Genomic DNA, 14,364 nt, shown 5'->3' with positions numbered 1-14,364 from the left:
ACTTTCCCGGCTTCTGGGGTCCCACAATCTGTTGAGGGGGCTCGGTCAGTCCTGCTTCCTGGGAGTCCGGAGTATCTTTCTGGAGCTCTTGGCCAACTTAAAAGCGACACACAATCTGGTGTTCCTCTCCCTGGCAATTCGGTTTCCAGCAGCAACTCTGGAAATTCAACCAGCTCGGAGAAGATGTCCAGGTGTAATACTTTGGAGTTGATTGGCCCCACCAACTAAAGAGGAGAAGTCGTCCTTGCAGGGGATTCTCTGTCGATACGAATTTGGAGTTTCAGCACAGCAGCAGGGATTCACCAGGCAAACCAACGGTCGAGGAGTTGCAGCAGGCGTCCTCTTAAAGTTCTTCTTCAGTTCATTCGTCCAGTGGTCGACTGCCTTCCAAGCCAAAAGCCTTGCCTTTTATTCAGGTTTCTCCTATTCATTCCAGCGTAGCTGTCAGTCACCCAGCAGGGTGGCTGTTCTTGCCGCACAGTCAGCCGGGCAATCACCACAGAGTGCATTTGGGTCTCCTAGGAGACTAAGCAAAGAGTTCCGGGCACCTCTCTCACTTCCTGCCCCCGCTAGACACCCTGGAGCCAGAGGTGGGCTTCACTCGTGAATCCTGCCAAAGGCAAAGCAAACAAAGGGACCAAACCTAGTTTGGCACGCAGAGTAAATCTCAAGAAGGACCTTTCCACAAAGAAATAGTGAAAGAAAGACGACCAGGGCCATTTTGACAAAAATGGCCCCCTTGGGTGCTTTACTGCAGCTGCGAACGCAGCCCGCGGTAAATGCACACCACGATAGTTTAAAGTAAACCACGGCCACCAGCCATTCAGTGAGGAAAGGGTAACAAAAATATTACCTGAGGGAGCCACCAAGGGGCGCCGAGATGGCTTCACGCATCCGTCACTGGCTCCTCCGTGGGCTGAGAGTAAAGGGAACTAAGCCACCCCCCAAACTCCCCCCAGGAGTGAGACTGGGACTCGGGGTTGCCCCCCAGAAGGTGGGGTGCTGCCCAGGGGCGTTTCTCCGGCTGTTTTTGGTGTCTGGCAGCCCTGGATCCCGAGGAGTATCGGCTTGGGCGGGAAGGTTCCTGCCATTAGGCCCGCTCTGGGGCCATCGCTCCCAGGTTTGCGGAGCGGGGAAGCAGTGTGTGTCCGCTTCGGCTCTGGACAGTGGGGGTCCCTGTAGTAGGAAGACTGCGTGCCCCCAGTCCCTGGGGTCGGAGCGCCTGGGAGAGGTTTTGCTTGCTGTGGGACCCGCTGGACAGTAGGAGAGCGGCTAGCCGTGGTCTCTGGGGTGCCCCCACCCGGATCTCTGCCTGCGGCTGGAGCGTCCCCCACGGGTTGGGAGTCAGACGGGGGAGGAGTCGTCGGCATCCTTCAGTGAAGATCGGGAATGGTGGGGGACGCCCCCCACGGTAGACGGATGGTGTGAGCCCTGGACGCTTGCCTGGAGAGGGGGAGGTGGGGGGGGGGGGGAGCCGCAGGTCCTGCGGGGTGGGGGTGCCAGGGTCCTGTCTGGACGGCCTTGGCGCTCCGCTCAGGGTGGACCTGGCAGAGGAGTGGAGGCAGCCGTCACTTAGCCCATCTCTGCCTCCCCCTCGCCCCCTGCTCCTGGCGCTTGGTGCAGCGTCGGATTTGTGCCTCCAGTGAGCAATAATTTTGCTGGGTGGCTTGGAACCACCCACGCCAGGCTCCGGATTGTGGCACCTTTTTTGACGGCGCCTACTTAATGTGGTTTGTGAACTGGCTTCTTAAGTTCCAGTTTAATAATAACTGTTTCTTGGATGTGGAGCCTGGATGCACATGAACTGCTGTACTGTTCAGGAGAATCGTCACAGCCCTAAGTCGGAGGAGGACCACCAGGCCCCAGGTGTTTTCCTAGTGGGAGAGCGCTGCAGAGCGGGGTTGAGTGGCTCCGGAGTCATTGCTGCGTTGGGAAGTAAGTGGGTCGCTCCCTGCCTGTTCTGAGGGGAGTTGGGATCCTCCACGTGGAGCAAGAGTCGGAGCCTACGAGGGTGTGGAGGGCATAGGGGGGCCCACTTGCCACCCACCTGGCCCCTCCTCACCCTGTGGTCTCTTCTGTTGGTGAGCTGATCCTATGGGTGCGAGGGGACTCCCCTCCCCCTTCTGCAGCTAGTGTGTTTTTTCTTCTCCTTTTTTCTTTGGGGGGTGAGGCCGCCCAGTCTAGGAGGATTCCGTTGAGTGCCCCCGGAGCCGTGGCCCATGGAGGGGGTCTGTTGGGACAGATGTCCTGCTGTTGGCTCAGAGGGGGTATCTGGAGCCCCCCTTTAGTCGCTCCAGAGCTGAGGAGGGGTCCCTGTCGACGGTGGTCCTCGCCCCTTGGGAGCTTCCCTGGATGAGCTGGGCAAAGTCTCTCCAAAAGTACTGTTATTCTAACCCGCCATATCAGGTCTTGCCCGTCATGTCTTCCAAGGCGCCAACCGAGCCTCTAGACGCCCAGGAGATTAATAGGAACATGGCTGCTTTATTGGAGGAAATCTGTGGTTTCCAAGCGGATATATGTAGACCTCTGGAGTCTTTGGATAAAAAGGTGGACGCTGTGGATGAGCGGGTTGAGGCTCTGGAGGTGAATCAATCTTTGGTGGACATTTTGGAATCTCAGATCGACATGCGCCTGTTGGAGCTGGAGTGGAGAGAGGAGAAATGCTCCCTAAAGCTGGATGATCTGGAAAATAGGGAGTGTCCGAGTAATCGGAGGTTCCTCGGGGTTCCTGAGCGGGAGGGTGAGTCTAAGGGGGACATTCTAAGGATTGTCAACTCAGGGATCCGCAAATTGTTTGACGAGGGCAATATTGATGAACCGACTATTGACAGAGCCCACAGAGCGGGTAACCCTGGTTCAGGCCCCAGGTCTATTTTGGTGAAATGTCATTATTCAGAGAAGTCCAAGATCCTTGACCTGGCTAAGAAAAAGGGGCCCGTCACTTGGGAGGACTCTGAGGTGGCAATCTATCAGGGCCTCTTGGCCTTTACCCTTGCACGTCGTCGCCTGTGTGCTCCACTAACTAAATGGCTTCGGTCTAAGGGAGTGCGGTACAGATGGGGCCACCCCTTTGCTCTTACATTTGAGTTCGATGGGTATAAGTATTCTTTGGTCACTGAAGACGACATTCAGAGGGTCTCTGGTGAGATCATGGGAGATCTCAAGCAGGAGTCTGCCCAGGGGATGGACAATGTGGAGCTGCCTCAATCACGTGCCCCAAGTGGGCCCTCGGAGAGACGCCGAGTGCGAGGCCACAGGAAAGCCTCGCCGAGCACATCCACGGCCTGAACTTCAGTGCTTTTCCCTGCTATTGGTTGTGGGGCGGAGGGGCCGTGGTGATGTTGCGTTTATCAGTGCATCTGTACCGGCCCTGGGGTCAATTAGTCGGAGTGAGGGAGGTGGTTGAGTCATTGTTTGTGTTACTGTTTCGGGAGAGACGGGGGGGGGGGGCGAAGGGGTATCCTTGTGGTGGTATTATGGAGCATGGGGGGCTCATAATGAGTCAGGTTTGTTAGGTGTCTATGTCCATTGGAGGTGGACGCTGGTGGCCTGGATCTGGTGGCATTCACAATGTCTCAGGTATTCCAGGCGCTCAGGGGGAGGCAGTCGTTGGGGACTGTTGTAAAATTGGGGTTGTATTTGTGGTTTATTTATTTTTTATTTTTTTTTACAGAGTAGGGATCTCCTCTGTGTGGCGTTTATCAGACCTTTTCGAAGGCAGGTTTTTGAGTGTGGTCTGGGGAACTCGGTTTTTGAGTTCTTCCAGGTGAGAATTGGTGGTGCTACATGTTTCCCCGATGGTCGATTCCGATCAAGCGCTGACCCTGGGTTCATTGAATGTTCGGGGCTTGAATTCTCCCCATCAGAGATCCCCGGTGGTGCGAGAATTTAAGCGGTTGAAGTTCCATGTGTTATTCCTTCAGGAAACTCATTGGGTGAGGGGTAGGGAGATGGCCCTTAAAGCTAATAGTGTGCAGGAGGTATTTCATGCTTCGTGTCGGGCTAAGAAGAGGGGGGTGGCAATAGTGGTTTCTTGGAGTGCTCACCTTGTTCCACAATCCATGCGAAAGGACCCAGAGGGCTGTTTCTTAACGGTGAAGGGGGAAATTAATGGTAATAAACGGGACGTTGGTGTCCATCTATGCCCCGAATGAGGCCCAAGATAGGTTCTGGGAAGAGACCAAGTCTTAAATCATTGATTTCTCAGAAGGGGTTCTCTTGGTGGGTGGGGATTTTAATATGGTTCTTGACCCCGATGTGGATGGGAAGGCGGAGCACCCCAGTTTGGTTTCCAGCGCGCAAAGGAAGATTTTGGCTTTGTTTCGTAGTACGAACAATGTCTTGTGTATCTCTGATTCTCACTCCTCCAGGGAGGGATGTGAACCCCTTTTAACCTTCTTCTCAAGACATCATGCTTCCTTCTCCCGTATTGATTATATTTTGCTGGACAGCTCGTTGAGGGAGAGGTTTTCCTACTGTGGGGTGGAATTGGTCCCTTGGTCGGACAATGACCTGGTGCGTGTTCAGATAGGTATCCACCCCGCCCATCCGCGGAGCTTGAGGTGGTCTTGTAACGACCTTCTCCTGCAGGATAAGGTCCTGTATCAGGATCTCTTGACTGAGATTAAAACCTTCAACGTCAATGATAATGGGGAGGTGGGGGAAGCTGGAGTTTGGGAGGCGTTTAAGGCCACTATTAGGGGGGTACTCATTGGCATGGGATGGGAGTGAGAAGGAAGCGTGAGAGGGGTAGGGAGGAGAAAGTCCTTAGAATCAAAATCAAGGCTATTCAGCCGGATGGGGGGGGGGCAAGCTTAAGACTTAAGCTTAAGACCGGGCAAATGGGAGGAACTCCATCAGCTCAAAGCCAAATTGGCGGCCCTCCTGGTGGGTCAGACCGAGGGAAAATTTGCGTTTCTAAACCAAAGATTTATGGAGAGGGGAGAGAAAGCGGATAAGATTCTCGCTCAGAGGCTTAGGGAACTCAGAAATAGTAAGAGAGTTCATGTACTGTGCACTCAGGGGGTAGGTAGATGTACGGAAGATTCTTGTATTCCGCCTCTATTATGAACATCTCTATGCCTCAGAAAGCTGTGAGAGAGGTCTCTGAGGTTGATGCGTTTTTGGGTGATCTTCCGATTCCCTGCCTCTCGCCCGAACAAGCGGATTCCCTGGAAAACCCCATTGCGCCTCAAGAAATTGTGGATACGATCAGCTCAATGAAGGGTGGGACCACGCCGGGGGACAATGGATTCACTATCTCCTAAGTCTTTTGGGTCTTCTCTTGCTCCCTTTCTGGGTGAACTATTTAACTCCGCTCTCAATTCGGGGGCCCTGCCGCAATCTATGCTTTCAGCCCTCATTGTTGTTATCCCGAAGGAAGGGAAAGACCCCACTCTATGTCATTCTTACCGCCCCATTTTGTTCCTTAAAACCGATGTAAAAATGTTGGCAAAGCTCCTAGCTACCAGATTAGCCCAGTATCTCCCCTTCCTGGTTCACGGAGACCAGGTGGGCTTTATTCCAGATAGGCAAGGGACCGACAATATTAGGAAGACCCTGTACCTTATGCATGAGGCCTCGGTAGGAGGCCTGGATGCCTTTTTGCTTTCCATCGACTCGGAGAAAGCTTTTGACCGGGTCGAGTGGCCGTACATGGGGAGGGTGCTGCAGCGGATGGTGCTGGGGACTAGGTTTCGTCGGTGGATTGCTGCACTGTATAATGGCCCCTCAGCTAGGGTTTTGGTGAACGGTACCATCTCTGATTGGCTCTTTCTTTCTCAGGGGACTAGGCAGGGCTGCCCCATTTCCCCCCTGTTATATGCTCTTGCAATGGAATCCCTCGCCATAGCAATTAGGCAGCATCCGGTGATATCGGGGATAAAAGTGGGGGATCTGGATTTCAAACTTTCTCTCTTTGTGGATGACATCTTTGCATACTTAATATATCTGGACGTCTCCCTGCCCAACCTTCTTTCTTTGATCCGAGCCTTTGGGGTTTTCTCGGGTCTGAAGATTATTCCATCCAAATCTTGTTTAATGCCGATGGGGCGGAGTTCCTGGGACGTTGAAGAGGGGGCAATAGTGGAGGGTATCAGGGTGGTGCTCGCAGACATCCTCTATCTCGGGATTCACATCCCGAGAGATATGAACTACTTATTTGAAGCCAACTACATTCCGATTCTCTCCAAAGTTAGGGCTGACCTTGCTAGGTGGGCTCCCCTGACCCTCTCACGGTTTGGTCGGATGGTGTGTGTTAAGATGAACATTCTTCCCCGCTTGCTTTATCTCTTCTCCTCCCTTCCTATTACAATCCCAGAGTCGTTTTTTAGGTCTCTTCACTTCGCGATTCATCGGTTTGTATGGAGGGGCAAGAAATCGATGATTAGACACGATACTTTGACTCTCCCGAGGTGTTTTGGGGGTTTCGGGTTTCCTGACTTCTGCCTGTATTATAAGACAGCCCAGCTTAGAGTCTTGCTGGAACACATGAGAGAAGACCTGCGTACCAATTGGACGTATATGGAGGATAATCACACGCACCCTCGGAAAGTTAGAGACTGGTTGTGGGCTCCAGGAGGTGCGCTCCCGCGCTGGGTGAGGTCGCACCCTACGTTGGCAGTACTGTGGGAGCTATGGAGGTCCTCTGGGGAGAATCTTGCTCTTTCTTCGTGGCCTTCCCCCCCCTTTCTTCACTTTGGGGTCCCCCCCCTAGATCCGGGTAGTAGGGGGCTCCAACACTCAGAAATGGTCAGATATGGGCCTAGAGAGGGCAGTCCAATTATTTCAACAGGGATCCTTTGTGGACCATGACTCCTTGGTAGAGGTTATGGGGGATAGCCCAATGTCAATCTTTGAGTATCTATGGGTTAAAGGCATTCTCACCTCTCTCTCTGGGGTTGCCGACCTGGCGCGTCCACTTTCCGCCTTCGAGAGGGTGCTAATGGAGTTGCAATCTCGTAAGGGATCCCTTTCCAGAATGTATAGAGTCCTGATAATCGCCCGGCTTCAGGGTAGGCAGGGCTTCAAGCACTTTTGGAAAGAGAAGCTAGGGTCTACGATAGACTATTCTACCTGATCTAGAATATTTGACACCCTTTTCTCAGGCTCTCTGTATACAGCGGCATTGGAACATAACTTCAAGATCTTGCATACGTGGCATCTCCCCCCCGGCAAGATTGTCAAATCTGTATCAGGGTCTCTCTCACCTGTGCCCTAGCGAGTGTGGCTTCCGGGGTACGTGGTTCCCTATGTGGTGGGAGTGCCTGTGTGTTCAGGTCTATTGGTCCGAGCTCCTCAGTTTGATTAACGACATCATGGGTATCACTGTGGCTAACGGCCCCCTGGAGATTTTGTTTGGGGTTACGAGATCAGAGGATGATTCGGGGGTCCTCCCGCAGGCAATTGGGGGATGTTGAGAGCAGGGAGGTTAGCCCTGGCGCAAAATTGGAAAAGTAAACTGATTCCATCCAAACCTGAGTGGCTATCTAAACTGTGGGTGATATTTACATATGGGAAACTATCTGCAATGGCCCACGATAAAATGAGTTCCTTTCTGCAGGATTGGACTCCGGTACTGTTGCATGAGGACTGACTCGCTGAGCCTTTGAAGCCATTGTCTACCTATCCCAATTTCCTCGCCGTGGTTCAAGGGCCTAAGTTCTGGGTCTCCCTTTGAGTTTGTCTAGCTTCTCCTGTAACATTCAAAGGAGATACTAAGTAACCCTCCAGCACCCTATTGTAAGTTAGTGTGTGCTGGGTCTAGAAAGTTACAAATGTAAGTAAAGTCAATTTCACTTTACTGCTCTGGGAAACAGTAGATTATCCCAGAGAAGGTATTAAAATCTTTGGGAAATCTGGAAGACTTCCCTGTGCCACTGCACTGAAGGTGCTGTGTGACACAATGTAAAAGATGATGCCTATGGAGTTTGTCAGGCTCCATAACCAAAAGAAACACAATGTTCAAAATCACATTAAAATACATGAGAGAATGGGAAAATGGGGTCTCACTCTCTCCAGGTAAAAATCCAGCAGAGTTGCTGGGGGTCTCCAATGTGGAGGGAATTAGCACATTTCTGAGAATTCTCCCAAACACTTACCTTAGGTCAGTACCTTAGGTCTGAAGAAATTGATAGCTGGATTTTATTCCTGTTGTAGTATTGGCGATCCTATTGCTCCATGGCCTCAGTCATGGGGACAAGAGGGACTACATCTGGGGACACCTGCTCTACGATTCAAAGGTTAGCGGCAGCAATGGGCAAAGTTCAGATCAGCAGCACATCGCGGTTTCAGCTTCTCGCGAATAGCACCACTGCAGTTCTCGATACCCTGTTGGCTTTCCTTGCTTCTGGGGTCCAGCACTCTGTTGAGGTGGCTCAGGCTTGGTTAGTCCTGCTTCAAGGCAGTCCGGAGGATTTTCCTGGAGCTCGGGTCGGATTTACAAAACTATGCACTCAATTTTGGCGTTACTGTCCCCTGGCACTCAGTTCCTGCAGCGGCAATGGAAGTACGGCCAGCAGAGAGGGTTTCCAGTCGAGTTCGTCTTGGGGTCGATTGGTCCCACCAAGCCAATTGGAGAAGTCATCCTTTGCAGGGCTTCTCTAGTCGAGGCGAATTCGGAGCTTAAGAACTGCAGCAGGGCTTCACCGGGAAAACCAACAGTCCAGGAGTTGCAGCAAGCTTCTCTTCCAAGTTCTTCTTTGGATTATTTCGTCCAGTGGTCGACTGCCTTCCTTGCAAAAGACCTCGCCTTTTATGCAAGTCTCTCCCATTCACTCGCAGCCTAGCTGTCACTCACAGCAGGGTGGCTGTCCTCAAGGGACAGCCAGCCGGCCAATCACCTTTCGGTGCATTCCTGTAACCAAGACTAAGCACAGGGAGTTTCGGGCACCTCCCTTGCTTCCTGCCCTGCCAGACACGCTGGAGCCAGTGGCAGGCTTCAACAGTGAAACCCACCAAAGACAAAACGAACAAAGGGACCAAACCTGGTTTGGCGCGCAGTGTAAATCTCAAGAAGGACCTATACAACAAGAAATGGCGCAAAAAGAACACCCGGCGCCATTTTGACAGTAATATTATGGCCAGAGCTTGATCCACAATGAGGGACGCCCTTTTCCTTTATCAAGGTTTTATCGGAGCAAGCAGCTTTACTATAGTTTTTCTTGAGCATTTGGCTCACAAGTCCAGAGCAAGCTGTGCCTTCAACGAGAGCCATCTCATTCCATCTTCTTGACCCAATAGAAGTATTGTCAAACAAGATCTATACTGACCTCCAGGAGGGAGAGTTACAGAAAGAGGATAAGAGGACTTGTACCTATTGTTTCAATGGTAATTCTAGGTGACAGAGTGGTAAATAAATATGTGCCCAACTCAAATCTCATTGTGAGCCATTCAGTGATGGTTTGTCAACCACGTACAAAGATAATAAGTAATTCATACTTTCATCTAATAGACCACTTATAAAATTAACAAACAATTTGAGCTGAAGTTACATTTCTATTTTTATCCAAGTACCTCTAAGGGAGCACATTTAAAGACAATAATTCAGGTTTCCGCAGACCACAAAAGTTAAATGCTCCTGCATGTGCACAGGGCACCAATTTGTTACACAACAGAATTGAAATACTTACACTTTCCACCTCTTTTGAATAATTCTGGGATACTGCGTTTTCAGAGTTCATCTGTGCCTCTAGTTGTTGCTCCATAAGGGAAATGCATTCCCTCAACTAGGAGGAAAAAAAAAAAAACAAGACCTTTTTTAGCAGATTTTTTAAAACGAGATTAACGCAGACACAACAGAATGATGCAGGTGAGATTTAGGGGAGGTGTGTCCCAGATTGTGTAGATGTTCTTTGCCACCACTGAGAAATATGAAGAACAAGCTTTAGAGGCCAGAAGTCACATGTAGGGCACAAAATAAAATTACAGCTATACCTGATCAGAGTTTTGAACTTCCAACTTTAACTTTTCCACAGACTCCTCAAAATTTCGGATTTGAACATGTGCCTTCAAATAAGAGCATAATAACAAATGTTAAGAACAAATTCAGAACCTTTTAGCAATGTCCACTATTACCATTTAGCAAAATATTCAGTTGCAAACATAGAAAAAAGAACAACTGAGACAAGCTAAAAAAAGGTTCGGATTTATTTGAATATTAGACTTTGTTACGCATTTCATTATGAAGCTAAATCTTTGGCAAACGCTTTTCCTAAAATTTGATAAAGTAAGGGGATCATTGGGATTTATAAATGGCACTGTTGAGATAGATTTCCAAAGTCAACCCGCGGGAGGCCAACCTATTCTGGTGTACAGGAAAGACACTAAACTCTAGCCAAACCGAATAATGGTAGGTAACAGACCTTGGTCTGCCTGGTGCACCCTAAATCAGTGGTGCACCCTAAATCAGTGTAAAGAGTTCCTGCTTATCTTAGACTGTGTTCCAGTGCACTGAAAATCAACCGTAATTGTATATTACACCAAAAGATCTTACTCACCTGGGAGAACTGTGTTAACATAAATGTAGTTATAGGTATATACCGTTCCTTGAATTTGTGTTCCACTAATCAGAAAAGTATCCTGGTAACAGGGTTGGTTATGTGATTTATTTGCCGAGTGCCACAGCATAACTGACAGGGTCTACAACCCTTGTATTACTGAAAGTAATCAGAAAGTAACATGTGGTTTGTACTACCCATGAACAGGTGTGGCCTATACTAAATGTGTATGGTATGGTCTGATGTCCCTAGAATTACTGTTAGATGTTCTAAACAAGGTTTATGCTTTGGTCTGTGCACCTTCAAGCATTGGTTTGTGTTCTTATAATGTGTTTATGACTATAACCAGTACTCACCCCAATACTTAAATTAGGCTACTTATAATTATAATAAATCTTTATGTTTTAGAATAGTTCTGGTTGTCAGTGTTTCTATTGAATCCTTGGTACACTACAGATTAAACGTACTTTCCTACAGCCCCCTCTCCTTCCAAAGATAAGCCTGGCGGCTCTGTCTCCGCTACCATATATTCAAGTGGTACAGCCTTATACTAAGAGTGGAGTTTGAATCCTTGGTACACTACAGATTAAACTTACTTTCCTACAGCCCCCTCTCCTTCCAAAGATAAGCCTGGCGGCTCTGTCTCCGCTACCATATATTCAAGTGGTACAGCCTTATACTAAGAGTGGAGTTTTGTACTGTGTCAGTTGAATGGTTTTATTAAGCCCTTACTTGGACTTCAGAAAAACTGTCCTAAAACAGTGGCCTTTGGCCTTTGAAAAGTATTTCCAAGTATTTCCCACCATTTGGTATAGGTCTGTAATACGCAAGTTGGTAGTGGGACTGAGCAGCCAGGCCTATCTCAAGAGGGGTAAATGTGAGCTGTAGAGCTGTACAGCTGTATAATTGAAATCTGTAAATACAAGTAGCCAAGTAACACTTATACTCAAGGTTTCAGTTATAAATAATTTATTTAACGTCAGTTTTAAATAAGCATTCTTTAAAAAGGCAAAAGATTGTAACAATACAAATAAACTTTGAAATTACTTTTCAGAATCAAACAAGCCAGTGAATAATCTTTGGATACGCGGAACACATTTCTCCTACACCCGGAGGTGACTTCAATCACAAGGATGGCATTTGTATTTATATATCACGCTAGTATATTTTGCAGATTCCGAGTTGCAGAACGGATATGTTAAGGGAAGCAAAAGGGTTAGATCAGTTTCTCATAAAATGTGAGGACAACTAAATCCTCCAATGAAGTCTAAGCCTTTCCCAGCAGTACCAGTATACAACAAGCTGCCACCTATGAGGGACAAACACTATCAAAGTTAATGTATTTAGAAGAGTGCCTTTAGGGAGCCAGGACAGCTAAAGTAATTTGGACATCTCTGGGTCTGATGCAGTACTTGGATAAGTGTCTTGCACAAAGTTAGAGAGTTCAGAAAAATCACTTGTATGGTAACAAGCTGTTAAGCCTGTTTAAAGGGAGTTGAAATCTCAAGTAAGACAGTACGACTTAAAGCCCAGAGAGTACCTCTGGTTAGAAGAAAAAAAGTGGTCCAGCTGGATTCCGCCTTGCTACAGCCAAGCAGGTCCCGATCCTGAGCCTCTGTCGTGGGGACAAGTGGGAGGACGTCTGGCGGGCTCCTGCGGCAGTACTCGAGCTGGTAATTGGAAGCTACGGTTCTTTTCATTTCAGTGGCCCTTCGTGAACAGCACTGATGCAGAACGCTGGACACTGGTTGAACTTTACGTGCTCCCTCTGTCCTGTACTCTGGTGAGGTTACTCTGCGATCAGGATTTCCTGCTTCTGGAGGGTCCTTAGGAGGCTCCGAACTTTTGGCCGTATTCGTTCCACGGCATACAATACACTCGATTACGGATACTCGGGCATTGGGCCTTCTGCAGCAACAGAGAGGCACAGCAAGTTGGGGAGGACACCAAGTGGAGTTTGTCTCGGGGTTAGTTGGTTCTACCAAGTCGCTGCTGCAGAGCTTCTCTGTCGAGATGAAAAAGGAGGTCAGCACAGCAGCAGAGCTTCACCGGGCAATTGAAGGTCCAGGAGGTTGCAGCAAGCCTCGTTCACGGATTCTTCTTCGGATGTTTCTTCCAGTGGTCGACTCTGCCTGTAGTCCTAAAACCCTTGCCTTTTAAGCAAGATGTTGCATTCATGCACAGCCTAAGCTGTCAATCAGCTATTCGGGACTAGTTTCGTTCAGGCACTCCTACAGACAAAGGACACCCAAGAAAAGTTATTTAAACCTTTGCAGTGACACTGCACTGAAGGTGCTTTGCATCACCATACAAAAAGAAGATACCTATAGAGTTTGTCAGACTCCAATAAACTGAAAATACAAAATACAAATCAGGAAAAAAATACATGAGAGCATGAGAAGAAGGTCCCACTCACTTGAATGAATGAAAAAGTCCCAAGTCCAGCAAAAGAGCTGGGCCTCTCTAAGGTGGGATGATTTTTGCACAGAATGGAAAATTCTCCCTAACAGGGGTCGGCAGTCCTTTCAGTACAGCCAGCCTCCCAGTCTGAACTGAATTCTCACAGGCAGGCTGGAAAACTGGATTTTGGACTCCTCCCTCGTTTCCTGCCTTCACAGACACTCTGGAGCCTGGGCGGGCGTGACTGAGGTCTCCCGCGAAGACAAAAATCACAGAAAGGAATTTCTCACCCTGGAGGGGAGGGGAAGATCCAAGAAGGGACAAGAAGCACGAAAATGCCAGTGCCATTCTGGTAAAGTGGGCACACGTGAAAGTGCCTTAACACAGCTGTGAAAGCAGCCAGCGGTAAGGGTGCACTGAATTTGTAAAAAGGTTCACTGCCACCAGGCATTTAAGGTAAGCTTGTCCCTGTAACAGAATTGTTACAGTACCAGTGAGAAAGGGGATACATTGTATCTCCCCAGCACTCCACATAAGGTGGGGTGTGCTTGTTTCACCCATCAATATGTAGACTGGTTAGAAATATCCTTTCTACCTTTGGGAAATGTAGTCCTCACAAGGTTAGGCAGAGAAAGTAAAAGGTGAGTCCCACAGGGCAACCCTGTAACAATAAAAGGGTATAAACCAAAAGTTGCCAAAGAGGATACAATTAAAAGGACACTATGGAGAGTCTGTGGTAATAAATAACAATAGTTGGTAGAACACGTCCATTGCCACCAGCCATAACTGTAGGGTTGTCAATGACTAAAAAAGGCACAGAAGCAGGTGTAAGGGGTTCGCAGAAACACTGCACACAAGGTGCTGTGTGTTGCAGAAGTTGAACACAGATGACTTTAAAGGGTATGGAAGAAATCAGAGTCCATAGTAAAGATAAAACAGAGTTCCAAAAGTCAGTGAAAATAAGAATAATTGAGGGGGGAAAAAAGGTCTCAAGTCCAGAAAAAAAGTGCTGGGGTTCCCACTAGGAGAGGGGATGAAGCATGCAAATGATAAATTGTCTTAACAGACCATAACTCAAACATAATTTCATACAGTATTTTGTATAATACAATTCACTGACACATACAAATTCCTATGTAAGCTAGTAAACTAGTGTGGCTGCAATGTGAAATCTCCGAGCCCACTACTCAGTAAGATGTAACATGCATTACTGACTGGCAAAAATAACACCAGCACCTAAAACATACCTCCTTCAGTTCTCCCTCCGTTTTAGATAACTTTGCTTTCCACACTAGTTCTTCTTGTTCAACACTTCTCTGAAGATGTCTGAGCATTCCTTCCTGTGTTAACAAAACCGAACAACATTTTAAAATGTAGTTTCAAAAATTACATTTTGCAAACGTTAGACTGCTGCGGTGTTCTACAGGAGAAGAGTTTATAACATTTTACAAGAACGCCAACATTCAGG

At 48.4% G+C, this 14,364-nt stretch overlaps 1 protein-coding gene across 10 annotated transcripts in view; it reads right to left on the bottom strand.

The window, feature by feature from the left end:
• Positions 1–14,364, bottom strand: part of RRBP1 (ribosome binding protein 1) — a 441,849-nt gene that overhangs the window by 66,969 nt on the left and 360,516 nt on the right. For all 10 annotated transcript variants that reach the window (XM_069607556.1, XM_069607549.1, XM_069607553.1 and 7 more), the window contains 3 exons: positions 14,144–14,236; positions 9,934–10,005; positions 9,630–9,725 (listed from right to left, as the gene is read on the bottom strand). In XM_069607556.1, the coding sequence (XP_069463657.1) occupies positions 9,630–9,725; positions 9,934–10,005; positions 14,144–14,236 (261 nt within the window). The remainder of the gene's footprint in view (positions 1–9,629; positions 9,726–9,933; positions 10,006–14,143; positions 14,237–14,364) is intronic.

Source organism: Ambystoma mexicanum, chromosome 4q (assembly GCF_040938575.1).
Source record: "Ambystoma mexicanum isolate Mex_15411 chromosome 4q, UKY_AmexF1_1, whole genome shotgun sequence".
In the NCBI taxonomy this organism is placed as follows: domain Eukaryota; kingdom Metazoa; phylum Chordata; class Amphibia; order Caudata; family Ambystomatidae; genus Ambystoma; species Ambystoma mexicanum.
The sequence above is the reverse complement of the archived record's forward strand: the minus strand, read 5'-3'. Positions and strand labels throughout refer to the sequence as shown.